The sequence below is a fragment of the Ruditapes philippinarum genome, unplaced genomic scaffold, assembly GCF_026571515.1.
Source record: "Ruditapes philippinarum isolate M1 unplaced genomic scaffold, ASM2657151v2 ctg1253_1_1_1_1, whole genome shotgun sequence".
NCBI lineage: Eukaryota > Metazoa > Mollusca > Bivalvia > Venerida > Veneridae > Ruditapes > Ruditapes philippinarum.
In genome coordinates this window covers 208,698-232,361 of record NW_026858769.1, presented here as the reverse complement: position 1 = coordinate 232,361, position 23,664 = coordinate 208,698, and the positions used below count along the sequence as shown (strand labels likewise).

The 23,664-nt window shown below is 34.4% G+C and overlaps 1 protein-coding gene across 1 annotated transcript; it reads right to left on the bottom strand.

Annotated features, from left to right (window-relative positions):
• Positions 1–6,491: 6,491 nt before the first annotated feature.
• Positions 6,492–23,549, bottom strand: LOC132754228 (small ribosomal subunit protein mS22-like). Its single transcript, XM_060744842.1, has 9 exons — positions 23,402–23,549; positions 17,454–17,617; positions 15,905–16,072; positions 15,444–15,596; positions 11,717–11,803; positions 10,883–11,028; positions 9,724–9,820; positions 7,233–8,765; positions 6,492–6,898 (listed from the first exon to the last, which is right to left on the bottom strand). The coding sequence occupies exons 1-8, from the start codon at positions 23,505–23,507 to the stop codon at positions 8,655–8,657; spliced, it is 1,032 nt and encodes a 343-aa protein (XP_060600825.1). The 5' UTR covers positions 23,508–23,549; the 3' UTR covers positions 6,492–6,898; positions 7,233–8,654.
• Positions 23,550–23,664: the final 115 nt, after the last annotated feature.

Sequence of the window (23,664 nt, the reverse complement as noted above, 5' to 3'; positions counted from 1 at the left end):
CGTTTATAATAATAAAGGAAGTACAAATGAAATACAGAACAGAACAGAATTTTATTTACAGACTTATACATATGTACATCGAAATACAAAGGGAAACATAACAAAATAACAACACATAACACGGTTTTAAAGGAACTCCACTGAGGTCCAAAAGCCTAACAACATTTAATTTGAATTTCTTACATAAATGAGCTTGGGCACTAAGAACGGAAAGATATAGCAAAAAATCAGGAATATACTCAGAAATAAATTGAAAAACTCGTATTTTTGTGCATTTTGTAGCAGATTTGAGCGAAAAGCGTTGTAACGGTTTTCAATTTTGAGTCATTTTTCACAATTACTGCAATTGTTTTGGAAAAACGGACTGAGCGAATGATGAAAAAAATTGCACACAAGTTACTGGTCTAGTCCTATAATTATTAAGTAATGATTAAATATGAATCCCAAAAAAAAAATATTATTTTCAGTCCCGTCAAGGTAATAAAAACTTTAAATTACAATTAAAACTGTGCAGAAAGAAAAAAAAACGCTTTGTTTAATATTGTTCTAGGCAAAGGAATTTTGACCAAATTTTGCGTTCAGCGTCAATTAGTTTACGTACAGGACAGTACATTTCCGGCTGTATTCAATCTTGTAAAAGATGCACGCGAGTAAAAGGAGGTTATATTTTGGACTTATGACAATGTTTGCAAGGCCAAATGATTTATTGAAAAAGATTATGATGAATAAGTGACATACACCGAAACTGTCAACGGAATACCGTAGCCTTTCGGCTTATTCCGTCTAACTCCGGTAAAAACCGGTGGCGTATTTCAGCTGATTGATGCTTCTGATAAATCTGTGACACGACTTTTTAGTGGTAACGCAAGCTTGGATCGCAAGTTGAGTAAAAATACAAATGTACAACTCGGAAACCCTCGTACTTTACCGAAGTCTGACGGAAGTGGCCGAAACATTGCAAATGGTAAATTTATAAACACATTAATCGGTGAAGCAGTCGCTTTTTCTGCACGAATGTCAGGATCACGTGCTTAAATCGGATATAGGTCGTCATACACATGGGATGTTTCCTTTACTCGCATCCTGTAAACACTTGATCATTTCTTTAAACCGATTATTGTGTCAATTCCGGTTCGAGTTCAGTGGACAATACTTCACAAGTAGATAGCTTAAGTTAAGTACTCTGTATTTTTTAACTTAATTAAATATGGCCTAATTCCATAAGTTCAAAACAATCATATCTTAATACAGATCATAGGGTAAGATAACGAATAAATAATTATACAACGTATTGCTATTTGGCAAAGAATATAAACAAATATTCAATAAAGCAGACGACATGTATTGGCCAAGACTAATTTTTTAACAGGCAATATATCGTTGTGGGTGACTTCAAATCAGTCTCACTGTTTACACGTTATAGAATTCGGATGTGCGAATTATTATTTCAGTTGCTTTGAATATTTCCTTATCTAAAAAATTTTTTAGATTTAAGTATGTAAAATACTAAAAAAGATCTCTTAAGAAGTTACATATTTGCTTTCATCTTCGTTTTATACATGTATTATCAAAAGTAATCATATTGGGTATATTGTACTGCGTTTGATTTAAAAACGTTTGTTTTGTTTTTTTGTTTGTTTATTTCTTTAACGCGTATGTAGATATTTGTAAAATGAAATATGTCAAATATAAAAGTAGTGCAAGAGTTGGGGAGGTAAAAAACAAAGAATTGAGCACATATGTATTATAATAAAAAAATATTTATTGAGAAATGATTTAAGGAAGTAGTTAACTTCCGTGCATCAACAAAATTGCAATGAAAATCAACCATTCATTTATTTCTTTTCGGCGTTACTCATTGAAGTGAAATATACTCGTATATTCACCATACAAGTACATGAGTATTATTATTACTCATAAATCGGATTTCGTTTTGACGGTATATACACGGCATTTTTCCAGAAATTTATTTCAAGTATTATCAACATGGTTATGATATATTTATTAAAGTTAACAAAGGAAATGTAAATCTTATTCGCTTTCTGTGCCTGTTTTCAAGTGGTATTTTTTGATTGTCTTGATATTAACTTTTATTTTTGGTCATGTCCTCATAAACGTGTTTCCTAGATAATAAACTGGTAACCCCCGCAAGTGATCGATTACTAATGAAATACGATATATTGAAAACACCCTTCTCTATCTATCTAATACTTTCGCATTTCTCAATTGACTGATTTGCGTCATGTCGTACCGGACGAAAACACGACAATGGCGACATATTGTCGTACTTCCGCTCCGTTGGGCGCAAACACCATAGTACGACAAAGTCGTCACTGTCTCGTAATTCCGTGTTTTCGACTGGCATAAATACGACATGGCACAAATCAGCCACCATGCATTCAAAATTCTCACAAAGGTAGAAAAAGATCGGTTCCAAACGAACGCTTTAAAAAATCCAGATATATTTTGTGCATAAAAACATTGACCTGGTTTTGTTCCTAGATCTATACTTATCTATTTGTCAGAATTAAACAGTTGCTGAATTAAATTGGTTGATTTTGAGCACCAATTGAGAGTTCAAAATCTCTGGAATACTACTCACATCATGGATATTTGTCTCTGACTACAACTTCTATTTGCTGCACAAAATGACAGGTTCATATCTGCCATGGAAACTGTACAAATTGATGGCTCAAGTCACCTAGGGATGATACAAGTACTAGCAGTCGCTGAAGAAGGATGCCCCCCAGATTCAATTTAATCTAAATGAAAAATTTGAAAATGTATTAAAAAGTTAAAGATTTCCAAGTGAAAAAAGTGATTTAGTTTACACATTGCAAACGGCCACTTTCAATCCATGTAAATTACCAAATAAATGTCAAAATTTGCACAAAAAAAAGGCCCTACTGCATTAGTCACCAAGTAGAAATATAGGAAACAAGAGGGCCATGATGGCCCTGAGGTCGCTCACCTGTATATAGGCCCCCGGAGCGGGGCCAGTTCAAACCCCAGGGCTTTTATTTGAGCAAACTTGGAAGACACCCATTAGAAGATGTTTCATGATGTTAAGTTTTTACTACACACATATAATGAAAAACAATGACCTCCGCCCCCCACCCCCCCCCTTTGGCACGGCCAATTTAAACCCAAGGGCTTTTATTTGAGAGCAAACTTGGAAGACACCCATTAGAAGATGTTTTCATGATGTTAAGTTTTTACTAACACACATATAATGAAAAACAATTGACCTCCGCCCCCCCCCCCCCTCCTTTAGCACGGCCAATTTAAACCCAAGGGCTTTTAATTTGGACAAACTTGGTAGACACCAACAAAACGATGTTTCCTGCTTAAAATCTAACCTCTAGCTCATTGGGTTTTTTAAAGAAGATTTTTTTAAGTTTTTTACTATACACATATAGTTAAAAAAAATGACACCTTTCTGGGGGCGGGGCCAGTTTTTAACCCCGGGGCTTTTATTTGAACAAATCTTTGTGTAGACACTTACTAGAAGATGTTTCATGCTTAATATCTAAACTCTAGCTATTTGGGTTTTTTCAAAGAAGATTTTTAAGTTTTTTGCCATACACATATAAGGAAAATCAATGACCCCCGGGGCGGGGCCAATTTTGACCCCAGGGCTTTTATTTGAACAAACTTTGTAGACACCCATTAGAACATGTTTCATGCTAAATATCTTAGCTCTAGCTCTATGGGTTCTTTAAAAGAAGATCTTTTAAGTTTTTACTATATGCATATAGGGAAAATCAATGACCCCCTGGGGGGCCAATTTTGACCCCATGGCTTTTATTTGAACAAACTTGGTAGACACTCACTAGAAGATGTTTCATGCTTAATATCTAAACTCTAGCTATTTGGGTTTTTTCAAAGAAGATTTTTTAAGTTTTTGCTATACACATATAAGGAAAATCAATGACCCCCGGGGCGGGGCCAATTTTGACCCCATAGCTTTAATTTGAACAAACTTTGTAGACACCCATTAGAACATGTTTCATGCTAAATATCTTAGCTCTAGCTATTTGGGTTTTTTCAAAGAAGATTTTTAAGTTTTTGCCATACACATATAAGGAAAATCAATGACCCCCGGGGCGGGGCCAATTTTGACCCCAGGGCTTTTATTTGAACAAACTTTGTAGACACCCATTAGAACATGTTTCATGCTAAATATCTTAGCTCTAGCTCTATGGGTTCTTTAAAAGAAGATCTTTTAAGTTTTTACTATATGCATATAGGGAAAATCAATGACCCCCTGGGGGGCCAATTTTGACCCCATGGCTTTTATTTGAACAAACTTGGTAGACACTCACTAGAAGATGTTTCATGCTTAATATCTAAACTCTAGCTATTTGGGTTTTTTCAAAGAAGATTTTTTAAGTTTTTGCTATACACATATAAGGAAAATCAATGACCCCCGGGGCGGGGCCAATTTTGACCCCATAGCTTTAATTTGAACAAACTTTGTAGACACCCATTAGAACATGTTTCATGTTTAATATCTTAGCTCTAGCTCTTTGGGTTCTTTAAAAGAAGATTTTTTAAGTTTTTACTATATGCATAAAGGGAAAATCAATGACCCCCTGGGGCGGGGCCAATTTTGACCCCAGGGCTTTTATTTGAACAAACTTTGTAGACACTCACTAGAAGATGTTTCATGTTTAATTTCTAAACTCTAGCTATATGGGTTTTTTCAAAGAAGATTTTTTAAGTTTTTGCTATACACATATGAGGAAAATCAATGACCCCCGGGGCGGGGCCAATTTTGACCCCAGGTCTTTTATTTGAACAAACTTTGTAGACACCCATTAGAACATGTTTCATGCTAAATATCTTAGCTCTAGCTCTTTGGGTTCTTTAAAAGAAGATTTTTTAAGTTTTTACTATATGCATATAGGGAAAATCAATGACCCCCTAGGGCGGGGCCAATTTTGACCCCGGGGCTTTTATTTGAACAAACTTGGTAGACACCCATTAGAAGATGTTTCATGCTAAATATCTTAGCTCTAGCTCTATGGGTTCTTTAAAAGAAGATTTTTTAAGTTTTTACTATATGCATATAGGGAAAATCAATGACCCCCTAGGGCGGGGCCAATTTTGACCCCAGGGCTTTTATTTGAACAAACTTGGTAGACACTCACTAGAAGATGTTTCATGCCAAATATCTAAGCTCTAGCTCTTTGGGTTTTTAAAAGAAGATATTTAAAAAAATTTCTTTTGGTTGCCATGGCAACCGTTCTGCATGGAATTAAATTCTTTGAACAATTTTTAAAGATGACCACCAAAGGAACATTCCTGTGAAGTTTGGATGAAATTGGCTTAGTGGTTTATGAGGAGATGTCATTTAAAGTAAAAGTTTACGGACGGACGGACGCCGGACGGACGCCGGACGAAAAGCGATCACAAAAGCTCACCCTGTCACTTTGTGACAGGTGAGCTAAAAAACCTGCAAAATCAGTAATGCATTGCATGAAAAATGTAAATTATCATTTTAATTGTAAATATTTCTACTTTTCATAAAATCTTAAAACATTATTCTGGTGATTGATCTTTTTTGTTCATCTTGGGGCATGGAGCCTAATTGAAAATCCACGACAGCACCAACCTTCAATGATGTGTAAATAACTAAATACCATATGAATAAATAAAACAAATGTTCTGTTTGTTTTTTCTTTTACTTTTTGTTCCTTTGACTATGGAGCACATATTTCAATAACAAAATTTGTTTGTATCTTATATATTAACAATACATGTACAGTAAAACCTGTGAACAGGCACCATTCTTTGGAAAGAAAAAAAATAAAATCTGACTTCACTGACAGATATTTTTTATTCTAAGGTCAATTAGACTAAGTGGAGTTCAGTTGTTCCAAATTATTAGACTAAGTGAAGATTTATCAAACAATGGCATTTATTCACAGAGTGGCCATTGTATACAGGTGGCTGCAACACACAGGTGTGGCTCTTGAAAGTGTTATGATTAGCAAACAAATTCATACATAAACATTTATGTTTTTATAGTGCTAGAACTATTTGAATAATGTTTGAATCAAAATGACAATCATTTTGCTTGTTATTCAGTAAATAAAAAATTCAAACTGTTTTACAAAATTTTAATGCAAAATGAACAAATTTAATCATCCCTATTTCAATCTACATTATATTTGTAGTAAAAAAAAAATTTGCCCATGGTAAATATGACTTACTGTGGCACAAAAAATAGTCCTTGACACTGTTTTGAATAGGCAAAAAAATAGAAACAAGAGGGCCATGATGGCCCTGAGGTCGCTCGCCTGTATATAGGCCACACAACCCCACTCCCCCCCCCCCAACGTTGCAGGGCCAATTTAACCCAAGGGCTTTTATTTGCACAAACTCGGTAGACACCCATAAGAAGATAATTCATGCTAAACATCTAAGCTCTAGCTCATTGGGCTATTTGAAAGAAGATTTTTTTTTAAGTTTTTACTATACACATATAGTTAAAAACAATGACACCCCTGGGGCCGGGCCAGTTTTGACCCCAGGGCTTTTATTTGAACAAACTTTGTAGACACTTACTAGAACATGTTTCATGCTTAATATCTAAACTCTAGCTATTTGGGTTTTTTCAAAGAAGATTTTTAAGTTTTTGCTATACACATATAAAGAAAATCAATGACCCCCGGGGCGGGGCCAATTTTGACCCCAGGTCTTTTATTTGAACAAACTTTGTAGACACTCACTAAAAGATGTTTCATGCTTAATATCTTAACTCTAGCTATTTGGGTTTTTTCAAAGAAGACTTTTTAAGTTTTTGCTATACACATTTAAGGAAAATCAATGACCCCCGGGGCGGTGCCAATTTTGACCCCAGGGCTTTTATTTGAACAAACTTGGTAGACACCTATTACAAACATGTTTGATGCTAAATATCTTAGCCATAGCTCTTTGAGTTCTTTAAAAGAAGATCTTTTTAAGTTTTTACTATATGCATATAGGGAAAATCAATGATCCCCCGGGGCGGGGCCAATTTTGACCCCAGGGCTTTTATTTGAACAAACTAGGTAGACACTTATTAGAACATGTTTCATGCTAAATATCTTAGCTTTAACTCTTTTGGTTCTTTAAAAGAAGATTTTTTAAGTTTTTACTATATGCATATAGGGAAAATCAATGACCCCCTGGGGTGGGGCCAATTTTGACCAAAGGGCTTTTATTTGAACAAACTTGGTAGACACCTATTAGAACATGTTTGATGCTCAATATCTTAGCCATAGCTCTTTGAGTTCTTTAAAAGAAGATTTTTTAAGTTTTTACTATATGCATATAGGGAAAATCAATGACCCCCCGGGGCGGGGTCAATTCTGACCCCAGGGCTTTTATTTGAACAAACTTGGTAGACACCCATTAGAACATGTTTCATGCTAAATATCTTAGCTCTAGCTCTTTTGGTTCTTTAAAAGAAGATTTTTTAAGTTTTTACTATATGCATATAGGGAAAATCAATGACCCCCCCTGGGGCGGGGCCAATTTTGACCCCAGGGCTTTTATTTGAACAAACTTCGTAGACACCTATAAGAACATGTTTGATGCTAAATATCTTAGCCATAGCTCTTTGAGTTCTTTAAAAGAAGATTTTTTAAGTTTTTACTATATGCATATAGGGAAAATCAATGACCCCCTAGGGTGGGGCCAATTTTGACCCCAGGGCTTTTATTTGAACAAAATTGGTAGACACCCATTAGAACATGTTTCATGCTAAATATCTGAGCTGTAGCTCTTTTGGTTCTTTAAAAGAAGATTTTTTAAGTTTTTACTATATGTATATAGGGAAAATCAATGACCCCCCCCGGGGCGGGGCCAATTTTGACCCCAGGGCTTTTATTTGAACAAACTTTGTAGACACTCACTAGAAGATGTTTCATGCCAAATATCTAAGCTCTAGCTCTTATGGTTTTTTAAAAGAAGATATTTAAAAATATTTCTTTTGGTTGCCATGGCAACCAGAGTTCTGCATGGAATTAAATTCTTTGAACAATTTTTAAAGGTGACCACCAAAGGAACATTCCTGTGAAGTTTCGATGAAATTGGCTTAGTGGTTTATGAGGAGATGTCATTTAAAGTAAAAGTTTACGGACGGACGGACGGACGCCGGACGAAAAGCGATCACAAAAGCTCACCCTGTCGCTTTGTGACAGGTGAGCTAAAAATGTATAAAAATCTATTTGGTAGTGTTAATGCAATAGCAACTTTTGTAACAAAAATCTTCTCCACAAATATTTTCATCCCAAATATCTTCGTCACAAATATCTTCGTCACAAATATCTTTGTAATAAATATCTACATCACAAATATCTTTGATACCATCCAATAAAAGAAGGCTCTCTGCGAAGATAAACCTCTGATTATTAAACTCTAATAAAAAAAATTTGAAGTACAAAATGAACAGATATCACTTTTTTGTTGCATTTAAGATAAAAAGTGTTTGTTTTTTTCTCTCTTTTTATTATATAACATGAATTTACTAAAAACAAATCCACAATTCACAACTGACTACTGCCCAAACAATACTGTTAGAATATAATTTTTCTGACAACAAACTAGATTGATCTTCAATGTTAATTTCATGGCAATTTCTCCGGCAGCTATTATCCTGACACTCAGTTACTCTGTTCCTCCTGTAGGCGCTCTTCAAGTCTCTTTTCTAACCTTCCCAGGGCCTCCTCTAACACATGTATGTGTTTCTTATTAGCTTCATTATTATAGAAATCCTATCAACAGAGAAAAAATAAAGAAATTACAAACCTCTGGTAACCACCCCTTAACAATTTACAGAATGACAGATTACTTATTAACCATGACCTTATTATTAAAGCAGCATGCCTCCAGATTCATGCTTATTTTCATGAAAAGAGGCGCTAATAATGGCTCTACATATATTTCATGTCTTTCTTCAAGTATTTTAATTGAATTAACATCCAATTATTTGTTTTAAACATTTTAACACATTTTACTGCAATGCAACATAATGTTAAGACAATATTTGGACCACAATGATTTTTAATGACACAATAGAACTAGAATTTTTTTTTTCCAGGAATTGTTTACCACTTGACGTAGGTGCGAACTATAAGCTTGTATGCATGCACATTTTAGTTACTTTGTTTAAGACAAAATTTCAAGACGACCTCTTGGAAGAGGCCATCTGTCAATAAAAACCATATTTCACTACATTTCTCAAGACTTTATATATAACTTTTAAATACCAGAAACAAAATTTGGACAAAATTGGGTAGCTTGGACTAAGAAATCATTTTATGGCTATGTACATGTATTGTGAATTGTAGTCTGCATTTACCAAGCAGATACAGGGCTTTTTGTCCTTCTATAGCAGGGGCCGTTATAGGGCTGCTTCCCCAAAGAAAAATTCTTTAAAATCACGCAATTTTCCCCAAAAATTGAATTAACATCATGTTTTTTCTTCCCTTTTGCAAATATACGGTGTAATTTTTCCCCAAAATTAAGGGCAGGGCTGCTTCCCTAACCTGTGAGATATTTTTCCTTTTTACTCTTACCATGTTAATATAAAATTGAGGAAAAACTAAGGAAAGGAATTATAAATTGACACAATTTTTCATTGGCGCCTGTACAAACACATAATTTAAATGAGATAATATTTAAACAGATTTTTTTTTTTAAAAGGATTAAAAGTTTAAAATTCAAGCTTACCTGAATAATCATAAGAATCTCTCTACCCTGAGTATGCATTTCAGACTCTTTATGAAGTATTTTCTTCAAATTTATTAAATCAACTGCATCTGACAGTCTGTAAGTATGAAATTAAATTGTTCACTACATTTATATTAAGCAATCTATAATAACAAATAACTTATTGTATTGAGAAATATTCATATACGGTACATTACTTTTGTCACATTTTCAGTTACATTTACATCATGCACAAATCCAGAGGAGGGTAAAGGGGTCATCATTACAGTATGCAATGTGAGCTATTCTGTCAGTAAATACAGGCCTTTTTCCTCTATTTTGGGCAAATGCCACATGGCAAATTTGGGTAATTTGTGTCGTAAAATTTTCCAATTTGGGAAAAAAAGTTATCGTGAAATTTGCCAATTTGGGAAAATATGCTAGCATTCAAGGTGTTACAATTGTTAAAATAAATCTAAATAAATCTTACTTAAACTGTTCAGCTTTTTCTGTCATATCAAAAATACAAGGACAGGCTAAAATGTGTACAAATGTAAAACTGATATCAATTAAAAATCCTGTTTTTATTCACAAAACATGAATATATTCCGAAATGCTATTTCGTGACACCAAAATTGAAATGCGGTGCTTTTTCTTTTAAATTGCAGACTTCTAGATTGGGATTTTTTTTATGGGATTGGGAAAAAAACCCATAATTTGGTTGGGGAATGGGGCCCATATATGGACCAGTGGGATAGGGAAAAAAAGTAAATATTTTGAAATTCTTCCTCAAAATGATAAACGGTTTTGTCCAAATAAAAATTTATTTGGTCCTCTGTGCATTACTTTATGCAAATGTGAGCACCTGTGTAGAACCACTGACCTTCCATAAGCTAGCTGGATAGCTTCTTACATGAAATAACCGAAACATCAGCAGTAGGGGGGCCAGTGATTTGAGGTCGGCAACCTTAACCACTCTGTCACAGAAGACCCGCCACTGAAGGTATTCAATGGATATTCAATTATATAACCATAAGTAAATATTAACTTTCTCATCATATTTCAGGAGTTACATAAACTTAGAGCAGTGAGCGAATACAGAAATGAGTACGATACTGCACAAACTCAATAAATTTTGTGAACCATTATTCATACAAGACTTCACAAACTCTTCACTTACAAGTTCCTGTCAATCATGTCAGCCATTAATGGCTCAATCTTGTTAATCATTGCAAAGTAGAATGCCATGGGGCCAAAGAACCGAGTTGATCGTAACACATCAAAACAGCCATGCTCTGCTATATGCTCGTAGATTCTGTGTGTCACCTGGAAATTCATGAAAGATTGAAAAAGGATGGGTTAAACTATAAAGCCTGTGTGTTGCAAAAATAAAAATGTTCATAAAACATTAATGTTAAATGTTAAAAATGTTAAAAACATTTCTTTTCAAAATTCTTTTTCAGCTAATTTTGCAGAAAACTAATATTCATTTGAAGTGGATTATGAGGTGTTAACTAAGAAACTAAGTTCATTGTATATCGTTGAATGAGCTGGGTTTAAAGAGATATTCAATGCCAAAATCTTTGCACTTTTAAAGCACTTTTTGTTAACCGATTAAGTATTTACTATAACAAGTCTTTTATGATACAACATTGAAGAAGACTTTATTTTGACTACTTTATCACTTTTGGTTATGAATATTATGTGAAATTTTAAGAAATACAAACATTATTGATTCTGGTACAAAATGGGCTTAATATTTGTTGCACACTATCAACTTTTTACCAAGACTCTCTCATCTTTTCAGGCACATTTTCAGACAAATTTTAAACCAATTGACAGACTGGCCAAGTTCAAAGACTTGAGTTTTTTTTTTCATTTTTAAGGAAGACACTCAAGTTTAATCCCTCCGTAAAAGCGGTAAAACTGTACAAACACTGTTGATTTCCTGGCCACTTTTATGTATCTAAACGGGTATGGCAATGAAAACAAACTAAACAAAGCATTTACGTACCCTGATAAAATCACTACTGTCTGGCTCAAACTGGACACATGCTCTCTCCAGAATGTATAAATAGTTCTGGTATGTGTCTAATAATTCCTGAAATGAACACATGTATAATGCTTTACATAACAAAACTTATATTAACATTATTATTCTGATTACAGTCACACCCACAAACGAAGGCCACCCAAAGGAGAGACTTAACATGACCTTTATAGAGAAGTTGAAGTGGTCTGTATTTTGAGGTTACTCTGTTCTACTTAAGGTTGGACTGTCAGATGCAATCTTTAACACTGGTTTAACTGTACTATACATGAATCAAAGCACTATTTTACAAAACATATTCCTAAAACACAACATAACGAAATAAAATCCCTTTTGAATCCTGTGTTCTGTTTTTCAGTGACATAACTCTATAGTATACCATAATGATACTCATACTGGCAGGCGATAAATCATAAACACATTTCAGAAACTCCTTTATACCTATAGAGGCTATTCGTTGCCAAAAATCCAGCCTTTGAAACTTGACAATGCATACTTCGGTTCTACTAAACAGATTAGTAAAAATCTAATTGTCAATGCGAGAGTTACATACTGCACTGGTATTAAGCATTTTAATTATCTCGATTTGATAAAATGAAAGCTGTTAACATGCAACTTAGATAAATTGCAAACTGTATTTATAAATGTATAACTTCAAATTTGCGACATGTAGAAATGTAAACGATAGAACGTACACAATACGTTTAATGCTGTGCATCATGACATTGAGAATGTAACTGTATCAACTTGACACACTCAGGTTTACAACACCACACTTTCCTTTTACATTCTAACGCGATAAACATTTGTAAACGATTTTGCAACTTCCATATATGGAATTATCACGGAAATAGACGAAAATTAAGAGGCGGAGCCAATTTCACAAAAGCAGAATATAAAGAGAGGTAACTCTTGCTGGTACAAAAATATTTCAAATTATATAGAAACTGTTACATCAATCTTGACTTTGAACATCCTCTGATTTTGTTAAAACGTATTCTACTACAGGATATTCAAGTAATGCAAAATTGGTTAAGATATAATGTAAAAATGTAACAACGTATTTACTGATAATGAGCATAATAATATGCAAAAACTAAAGCTGGTGAAATAACATAAGGAAATGTTTCCCATATATAATGGCACACACCACTATCCTTTAATACCAAACGTTGGGTATTGTGAGCCACGGCGATACTCTATGGCATCTCTTTTTTTTTTACCTTCAGCAAATAGTACTAGAATGCGATACATGGAAGGCACTTTTGGCAACACGAATAAAGAGAACTGAACAATAAGCCTGTGCCTTCTTTCTTTAAAGGACTATGTTGGGTTGTAGAAAAACTTATAGTGACCAAGTGTATAACCACGAAACAATGCAAAGTTTACTATCGATAATTCCGTTGTATAACCAAAGCTTGTGAATTTGTCCCATTTTAATGTTGAAATAAATATTCAGTGTATCCTGGCAACAACCTCCATTGGGAGGTATTTTGAGTCATAGGATGTGATTAAGCCTTTTATTGTTAAATATATGTAAATTGGCGTAGGTTAAGGTCTTTTTATGCATTGTGCTGATTCAATAGCACCTCTAAAATATGTGTATACATGCTGTCATTAGCTGTTACCTAGATTTGCTGTCTAGATTTGCTGTCTATATGATCAAAAACAGAGAACTACTTTTATGTACATGAAATACTACACAGAATATTTATTAAGTTTTGTAAATGATGGCTTTCTAAGAGATAAAATAAACAAGGTATACATAAATTGATAATCAACATACATACATTTGGACTCATTTAAAGATTACTTACGGAAAAATAAAATGGGAAAAATGGGAAAATATATGGTAAAAATAAAAAGTTATGTACGAAAGGGTACATACAACTTTGGTTTGGTTATAATTTTACTATTCTTAAAGGTTTTTTTTATTGTCAAGTCATACGCTAGAATTAAGGTTACTAATATAATAGTACTACTGGGAAAGACAACAGCCAGAATTTGGTCTGTATTAGTAATTAGTCGTATCAAAATCTTTATCAGATGTTGACTTGAAAATTTGAAAGTGGTAAGGTAGCAGCTTATCTGTAAATGTTACTCATTCCTATGCTAATTGGATTACCATCAGTAAAATTTATTTGTAGTTGAATATAGTCTTTTCAATAGTTTTCACTTCTTTGAAAAATATTTAACCTCAGACAGTATGTAACCTGGTGTTTTTATTGTTTTTTTTTTAAGTTTCTTTTTGCAGGAAATGTGGTGTCTACAACGTTTTAAATCTTATATGCCTATATTCCTTTAAAGTCCGCTGATGTTGATTGTAGGCAATCATGCAAGTGAATTATGTTTAGTAACTAAACACCTAAAAGGTATGATAAACGGAAACTACGCGACGGTAAATACCGAAAATGAGCGGAAAATACGTTTATTTACGATGATTTAGTGGGCGGTAAAATGGGCGTTCACAAAATTTCTACATAGTATATAATGAAAAAATCAACAAAGGGCCATAATTCTGTTAAATTTGGTTGCAGTAAAAATTCCTTCCTTTACTACCATCTACACATTAAGGTTGTTCATCCCTGTAGGTTAAAGCAAAATCTGCCATCCGGTTTAAGAGGAGTTGCGTTCACAAAATTTCTACATAGTATATAGTGAAAAAATCAACAAAGGGCCATAATTCTGTTAAATTAGGTCGCAGCAAAATCTCCTTCCTTTACGATTATCTCCACATTAAGGTTGTTCATCCCTGTAAGTTTAAGCAAAATCTGCCATCCGGTTTAAGAGGAGTTGTGTTCACAAAATTTCTAAATAGTATATAGTGAAAAAATCAACAAAGGGCCATAATACTGTTAAATTTGGTCACAGCAAAATTTCCTTCCTTTACTACCATCTACACATTAAGGTTGTTCATCCCTGTAAGTTTAAGCAAAATCTGCCATCCGGTTTAAGAGGAGTTGCGTTCACAAAATTTCTACATAGTATCTAGTGAAAAAATCAACAAAGGGCCATAATTCTGTTAAATTAGGTCGCAGCAAAATCTCCTTCCTTTACGATTATCTCCACATTAAGGTTGTTCATCCCTGTAAGTTTAAGCAAAATCTGCCATCCGGTTTAAGAGGAGTTGTGTTCACAAAATTTCTAAATAGTATATAGTGAAAAAATCAACAAAGGGCCATAATTCTGTTAAATTTGGTCGCAGCGAAAATTCCTTCCTTTACTACCATCTACACATTAAGGTTGTTCATCCCTGTAAGTTTAAGCAAAATCTGCCATCCGGTTTAAGAGGAGTTGCGTTCACAAGATTTCGGGACGTACGGACGGACAGATTGACGGACGGACGGACAAGTGCAACACTATATGCTCCCACATTGTGGGGGCATAAAAATCATGGAGCTTAATATAATATATTATATCTATAAAGAATAACATAATGACCAATCAATAACTATTTTTTCTTCCCCGAGAAGGCTTGAAAACTAATGCGCCTGTAAATTCACAATCTTTACTGGTGATCTCCCCTTAATTTTTTGGCGTTAGTGTACATATAAAGGTAAGTAACCGCTTCAAGGAGTTTAGACTACTTTAGGCTTTTGCAAATAAGCACATCAGGGTCAAATATTTTTCCTTACCAGTATTTGTTTGGTCTGACGATTCAAACAAATAAAAAAACAAACAAACAATTTACCTCTAAGTGGTCCTCCTTGAACATTTTTGGCATATAAATCTCTCTCCCAGGAAAAGGATTATAAATTTGTGATACTCTGTCATACGTATGCCAGTCCGCCATTTTTAACTTCCCATTCCTGTGCCGTATTACCATTGGACGTTCTCCATACCTCTGATAATGATATGCAAAAATAAAAATAATTGAATAAAATAATAATTCTTTGCAGCGCTTAATATCTTGAGCGTGTTCATCTTTCAATCATTACAAAACCATTTGAGCCGCGTCATGACAAAACCAATATATATAGTTATTGCACTAAGGTGAAAATATATGGTTCATAATCATTCTGTTTGAATGAAGGAACCAAATATTCCTTAACAAAATGCTATTCTAACTCACAACAGACAAACATGAAATATGTTTGATAGATTAATTAATAACCAAGTATTAAACAATTATTAACAAAAACTTTTACAAACCTTGTATCTCGAATTATCATCTGTAATGTCAAAAAACACATATTTTGATTCAAGGATGCTGGCAATGTCAGGGTCATCCTCTAAAAGTTTATCCCGGTCCTCTCGGCACTTCATAAATGGAGGCATCTGTAGACGTCGCTTTTTTATTCCCTCCGCCTTGGTCATGGTCTATAAACAGTGGGTAAAATATATCAGTATCACCTCAATCATTGTTTATTGAACTCTATATACATAAGTTGTATAAAAATTGTTACGGTCTTTGCATTTATTTTAATTTTGCTCTTGAAAAAAAAAAATACATAATAAATTTTGCTCTTGCCAATTTTCACAAAAAATAAAGAAAAAACAAAACAAAAAAACCCCACCCATTGTTAACCCGTAATAGTTTTTGCCAACATACTTTATCAGTAAACTTTCTACTTTTGACATCAAATATTTAATTCCAATCAATATGAAATGAGCTGGTATCTTTACAAAACAGGGTTTAATACAATAAAAAAATATTTCAAGAGTAGGTGACTTTTGTACTTTTTTTTATTGCCAGTTTTATAGTAAACAACAACAAGGGGCAGGACGTGAAGTGGTTGCACACTTGGTTCAAGCGAGCGAATTGGTTGCAAACTTGACAAAATGGCAAACACGGCGTGATTTTTTGAAACAGGTGAACAAATTTTTACCAGGCAAGTGGGTTTCTTTGTTATTTTGAAGTTTATTAGTATGTCTATTCCATAATGCAATATACATTGTATATGCAAAATGTGCTTGAACAATAATTTTTTGTGTATTGAATGTTATCTTCGGACTTGCGAACTAAACCATTTGTACAGCATTGACAGAAACATATTTTGTTATTGTTAAATACAGTTCAAAACTTACAAATTCGAATAAATTAGGAGAAAAAACGCCCAGAACAGTCACATGTCAAATTTCAAAATATCTACATGATCAGTTTATATCTTCAATAACTTCGTCAAAACAGAATCTTGGATGCTGAAACCTTAAACAGAGTGTGGTATATATATTGCATTATGGAATAGACATACTAATGAACTTCAAAATAACAAAGAAACCCACTTGCCTGGCAAAAATTTGTTCACCCGTTTCAAAAAATCACGCCGTGTTTGCCATTTTGTAAAGTTTGCAACCAATTCGCTCGCTTGAACCAAGTGTGCAACCACTTCACGTCCTGCCCCTTGAACAAGAGCAGTCTACTTTAAACACAATGTCTTTGTTTTGTGACCACATTTTTTCCTCGAACAAGTTTGGTAATGATCCATACCTGTATCAGACTGGAAAAAGAAAACGAAACCTGTACTTCAATTTTAGTTCTGATGACCTCTTAAAGAGGCTGATTGGTACAATGAGCAAATTGCAGTTTAACTATTCAGTATCACCATGATGCTACGTGTGAACATCAAACCTGAAATAAGCCTGCCCATTAATTGATTGGAGCAGGATAATTGAATATCCCCCTCCAATACAGAACCTTCAGTCCTGGAGGGTGGCAGGCTAAAAATACTTGAACTAACAAATCAAACAAGATTTCTACCTTTTGCAATTCCTTATCAGTAAGAACCAGGTACTTTGGTGTAACAGCCTTTTCAATTTTGTGTTTATAGATTGCCTTTTTTGTATCATCTCCAGTGATTTTCCGCAGAATATAATTGACTTTTTTATCATTGAAGTACGTAAGTGGATCCTCGTCAAATAACACTGAAAAATAATAATTAGACTGCTTATCTCCCCTGCTGAAATTCTAATACCCGGTACAATTAATCATTTAATGAAAACATTGAAGTAAGTCACAATTACAGAGCCAATAACCCCAAGTTTTGGTGAATCATTATGTATTCAGTAAGCTGCGAAGGGAGCATAGTAATCATCATGTTAATAAGTGCTTAACCTAACATACAGAAAGCTGTCATGATTAAATAACAAGCACAAAATTAATTTGAAACAAAACTGTAATTATTATGATTATTTTTGATTGGGTTTATAACTTCACACCAAAACTGTTAATTTTTAGGTCATATGGCTACTTTCAGCTCCATGCATGATTTTAGGCATGAACAAGCACCTGAGTAGAACCATCGCTGCTCCATTATCCATATGTTAACTGGATAGCTTTCTCACATGAAAGAATCCATAGGCTTGTGGTTTGAACTTGAAGTCAATGATGTCTCGCTTATGGCCTTATTAAGTTTATTAAAGGCATTTGTATATACTAGGTAATGCACTTATTTAGTACTATTTTACCTATACGAATGATTAAAACAAGACATTTAAGGTTTTACAGGCTTCATTAATAAAAATATGTTGTTGGCAATGTTATTTTGAATGCTGTACACATGATATTACTGTCTGTCATCTTTCAAAAATTCCCACAATATTCATTAAGTGATTGTTTATTGATAAAAATATTTTGATAATAAAAATGGCTCAAGGAGATGCTTGTAAATGGCATATTAAACAAGAGCACCGCTAGGCGGAGCATTATATGCCCGAATGTGTTTTTTTTTTTTTTTTTAGTAAGGATGAAGCATTTGTAAGACATGGGAAGTAGCTGTTCCTCCTATAAAATTTTACAGCTGTAGGTTGATTAATACTGAAGTTATTAATAATGACCTTAACCTTTGACCTTGTGACCCAAAATCAATAGGGGTCTTCTACCTTATATGGACAATCATTCTAAGAAGTTTGAATATCGTGTGCCAAATGGAACTTCATCTATGCTCCCGAAACTGTTTTTTATTTTTACCTTGTGACCCAAAAATCAATAGAGGTCTTCGATCCAATATGCACAATCAAACTATGAAGTTTGAATATTGTGGGCCAAATGGAACTAAAGTTATGTTCTAGAAACTGTTTTCAGTATAAAGGTAAAAGTGATTTTGACCTTTAACCTTGTGACCCCAAAATCAATAGGGGTCTTCTACCCAATATGGACAATCATCCATTGAATTTTGAATATAGTGGGCCAAATGAAACTTATGTTATGCTCCAGAAACTGTTTTCAGTATTAAGGTTATAGTGACCTTGACCTTTGAATAGTGACCCCAAAAACAATAGGGGTCTTTTTCCCAATATGGACAATCATCCTATGAAGTTTGAATATTGTGGGCCAAATGGAACTTAAGTTATGCCTCGGAAACTGTTTTCAGTATTAAGCTTATAGTGACCTTGACCTTTGACCTCAAAATCAATAGGGGTCTCTTACCTAATATGGACAATCATCCTATGAAGTTTGAACATTGTGGGCCAAATTGAACTTAAGTTATGCTCCGGAAACCAAATTGCTAACGGACGGACAGACAGACGAACGCCAGGGGGTATAACGTAATATGCCCTTTCAGGCATATAAAAATTGCAAAATCTTTTTATTCTGGGAAGTCAAAAATGGGACTGCGTCAGGCTAAAGAAAACATGTGTATATTTAAAAACAAATCAAATCAAAAGATATACTAATTTCTAGTGATGGGATATCCGTTGGAGAACTGCAACTGATTATCAGTTGGAATTGGTTAGTAAACAGATGTGATATATCGGAAAAATACTTGTTATTTAATATGTTTCTTCAGATAATTCAAAAGTGACTGTTTTAATTAAAATTCTAATTATCTTTTGAAAGAGTAAAGAACTCAAGCATATGTTATTCAGCTGGTTTCAGGTTAACAGGAATTTGTTTAGTCATGAGATGCAAACAGATTGGGACACCACAATAAACAAGATATGTTTGTAAAACATGTATGCCCCCTATCAGCAGCCAATTATTCATGTGATAAGGTAATTATGCATGACTTCTGACCCAGTGATCAAACAATTAATAAGGGTTATCAAGTATCTACTGGTCATGACCTTGACCTTTGACCCCTTGACCCAAAACTCAATAGGGGTCATCTGCTGGTCAAGACCAATCATCATACAAAGTTTGAAGTTCCTAGGCCTAAGCGTTTTTAGTTAATTGATCAGAAACCGTTTTTACTTACAAGGTCAATGTGACCTTGACCTTTGACCCCTTGACCCCAAAATCAATAGGGGTCATTTGCTGGTCATGACTAATCACCATACCAAGTTTGAAGTTCCTAGGCCTAAGGGTTCTTTTATTATTGATCCGAAACCGTTTTAACATACAAGGTCAATGTGACCTTGACCTTTGACCCCAAAATCAATAGGGGTCATCTGCTGATCATGACCAATCACTATGCCAAGTTTGAAGTTCCTAGGCCGAAGCGTTCTTTAGTTATTGATCAGAAACCGTTTTTACTTACAAGGTCAATGTGACCTTGACCTTTGACCCCTTGATCCCAAAATCGAAAGGGATAATCTGCTGGTCATAAAAAATCACCATACCAAGTTTGAAGTTCCTAGGCCTAAGCGTTCTTAAGTTTTGATCAGAAACCGTTTTTACTTACAAGGTCGATGTGACCTTGACCTTTGACCCCTTGACCCAAAACTCAATAGGGGTCATCTGCTGGTCACCACCAATCATCATACAAAGTTTGAAGTTCCTAGGCCTCAGCGTTTTTAGTTAATTGATCGGAAACCGTTTTTACCTACAAGGTCAATGTTACATGACCTTTGACCCCTTGACCCTAACAACAATAGGTCATCTGCTGGTCATGACCAATCACCATACCAAGTTTGAAGTTCCTAGGCCTAAGGGTTCTTAAGTTATTGATCGGAAAGCATTTTTACCTACAAGGTCAATGTGACCTTGCCCTTTGACCCCTTAACCCCAAAATCAGTAGGGGTCATCTGCCTGTCATGACCAATCACCATACCAAATTTGAAGTTCCTAGGCCTAAGGGTTCTTTAGTTATTGATCGGAAACTGCTTTTACCTAAGAGGTCAATGTGACCTTGACCTTTGACCCCTTGACCCCAAAATCAATAGGGGTCATCTACTGATCATGACCAATCACCATATCAAGTTTGAAGTCCCTAGGCCTAAGGGTTCTTTAGTTATTGATCGGAAACCGTTTTTACCTACAAGGTCAATGTGACCTTGACCTTTGACCCCTTGACCCCAAAATCAATAGGGGTCATCTACTGATCATGACCAATCACCATATCAAGTTTGAAGTCCCTAGGCCTAAGGGTTCTTTCGTTATTGATCGGAAACCGTTTTTACCTACAAGGTCAATGTGACCTTGACCTTTGACCCCTTAACCCCAAAATCAATAGGGGTCATCTACTGATCATGACCAATCACCATATCAAGTTTGAAGTCCCTAGGCCTAAGGGTTCTTTCGTTATTGATCGGAAACCGTTTTTACCTACAAGGTCAATGTGACCTTGACCTTTGACCACTTAACCCCAAAATCAATAGGGGTCATCTGCTGGTCATAACCAATCACCATACCAAGTTTGAAGTTCCTAGGCCTAAGGGTTCTTTTGTTATTGATCGGAAACCGTTTTTGCTTACAAGGTCAATGTGACCTTGACCTTTGACCCCTTGACCCCAAAATCAATAGGGGTCATCTACTGATCATGACAAATCACCATACCAAGTTTGAAGTTCCTAGGCCTTAAGGTTCTTTAGTTATTGATCGGAAACCGTTTTTGCTTACAAGGTCAATGTGACCTTGACCTTTGACCCCTTGACCCCAAAATCAATAGGGGTCATCTACTTGTCATGACCAATCACCATACCAAGTTTGAAGTTCCTAGGCCTAAGGGTTCTTTAGTAATCACTCGGAAACCATTTGGTCTACGGACCGACGGACCGACAAGTGCAAAGCAATATACCCCCTTTTCTTCGAAATGGGGGCATAACAAGATATGTTTGTAAAACATGTATGCCCCCTGTTGGCAGCCAATTAGTCATGTGATCAGGTTATTATGCATGACTTCTGACCCAGTGAACAAAAAATTAATAAGGATTAGTTCTGGTCATGACAAGTCACAAGGTAATAATTATTGTGACTCCATAGGTTGTGTGCAGCAATTTAAGTTATTACAAATCTTACCAAATAAAATATGCATAAATTTTATGAATCATGTAGGCCTCATTAATGACAGCCAAGTTGTAATATATCATAAGACCTTCAAATGTATATACCAAAAGCATTTTTAGTTTAATATAAAAATATCAACCAAGGCAACTTGACTTGTTGAGTTATTGGTCAGAAACCATCTTAAAGTACAAGGTCAATTTGACACTGACCCCTTGACCCCAAAATCGCTAGGGGTCATCTACTGGTCATGACCAATCATCATATAAAGTTTGAAGTTCCTAGGCCTAAGTGTTCTTTTGTTATTGATCAGAAACCGTTTTTACCTACAAGGTCAAAGTGACCTTGACCTTTGACCCCAAAATCAATAGGGGTCATCTACTGGTCATGACCAATCACCATACCAAGTTTGAAGTTCCTAGGCCTAAACGTTCTTCAGTTATCACTTGGAAACCATTTTGAAACTTCTTTGAAGTGGGAGCATAATTACAATCTGGTGTATACATACGGTAGCTGGCATTGTGAGAATTGACTTCTCTTTACTCTTCTAAAAACAATTTACAACAAGACAGTTAACATCTAATTTATAATTATTTGTTTTCTAGACAATTAGCAAAGAACAGCAATAATTTATTCACATAAAAAACTGTTTTACATTTTACATGTACATTGAATGTGTCACTAAAAAAATCAAGTTACATATAAAATAAAGTTCTTTCAACTTATATTACATAATGGATACGGAAATGTCCCAGCATTTTTGTTCCTTGTCGATAGATAGATTCAATAGGACATACTGTTATAAAATATGAAAATCTATCAAAGTTTTGCTAATTCTTGGGAAATTATTGTTTGACGCTATCATGGGGCGCTGCCGTATTGACAGCTGTGCCTAACTGTATGATGTTAAGTCAATTTTCATAATTTTGATAATTGCAACGAAATAATAATGCTACGTTGGCTGGCATACTTCAGTTTTAACCGTTTAGCATTAATCATATGATATTTCAGATACTTTAAACACGTGGACAGGCTCAGGTTCTTTCTTTAGCGGAAAGGATATATTAGCAAAACAGTACACAAACACAGCTGTTAAGTTCCAAAATATAATACTGAAGACTAACATTAAAGTCGAATCTTTTGAAATTTCCCGTCCCAGTCCAGTCTGTATTTGTACCCACTATCCGATAATCTACCCCGAAAAAACACAATCGATTATAGGAATCAGTTGGGCTTTTCTAGTAGTTAATCTGTTTCATTATACCAGCTTATCGGCCCATCAATAATAATTTCTTTACCTATCAACTGACGAGGCTAATAAAGTGAAACATGTATCGATTATATTTAAATTTGAGTTGGTTTTTTATCTATTTGTCATATTTACCTATCAACAAAATTTTTAAATTATATACATGCTAGATTACCTGGATTTCTTACCAGTACACCTCTGCGTAGGTGGGAAACTAATAATAAAATAATTGTAAGTTGCTTAAAACTAGCAGGTCTTATTTGCGTGTTGCTGAAGTCCAAAAAGTGATAATTACCGACTCTACTTGTTTGAAAATATCTGGCTAAGCCTGTGTCGCAGCAATTACTACAAACTTTGCTCAATTTTCTGAAACATTGCATGTTTTTCCTGAGGGCTGCCATTTTTAATTACAATTTCAAAAATTATTTTTGAACGAAATATATCTTTTACAAAATAGCATGTTTCATTTTTATGTTATACAAAAGAATTTTTCTTAATAAATATACAAAATAAAACATAAATCATTTTCAATATTTACAATTGCAAAAATCTCAATTT

Coding starts and splice junctions, on each gene's coding strand:
- LOC132754228 (XM_060744842.1), bottom strand. CDS start 23,507: ATGGCAGCCCTCAGGAAAAACATGCAATGTTTCAGAAAATTGAGCAAA. Junction 17,618..23,401: donor TTTTCAAACAAGTAGAGTCG/GTAATTATCACT, acceptor ATTATTTTTCAG/TGTTATTTGACGAGGATCCA. Junction 15,597..15,904: donor ATGATAATTCGAGATACAAG/GTTTGTAAAAGT, acceptor TATCATTATCAG/AGGTATGGAGAACGTCCAAT.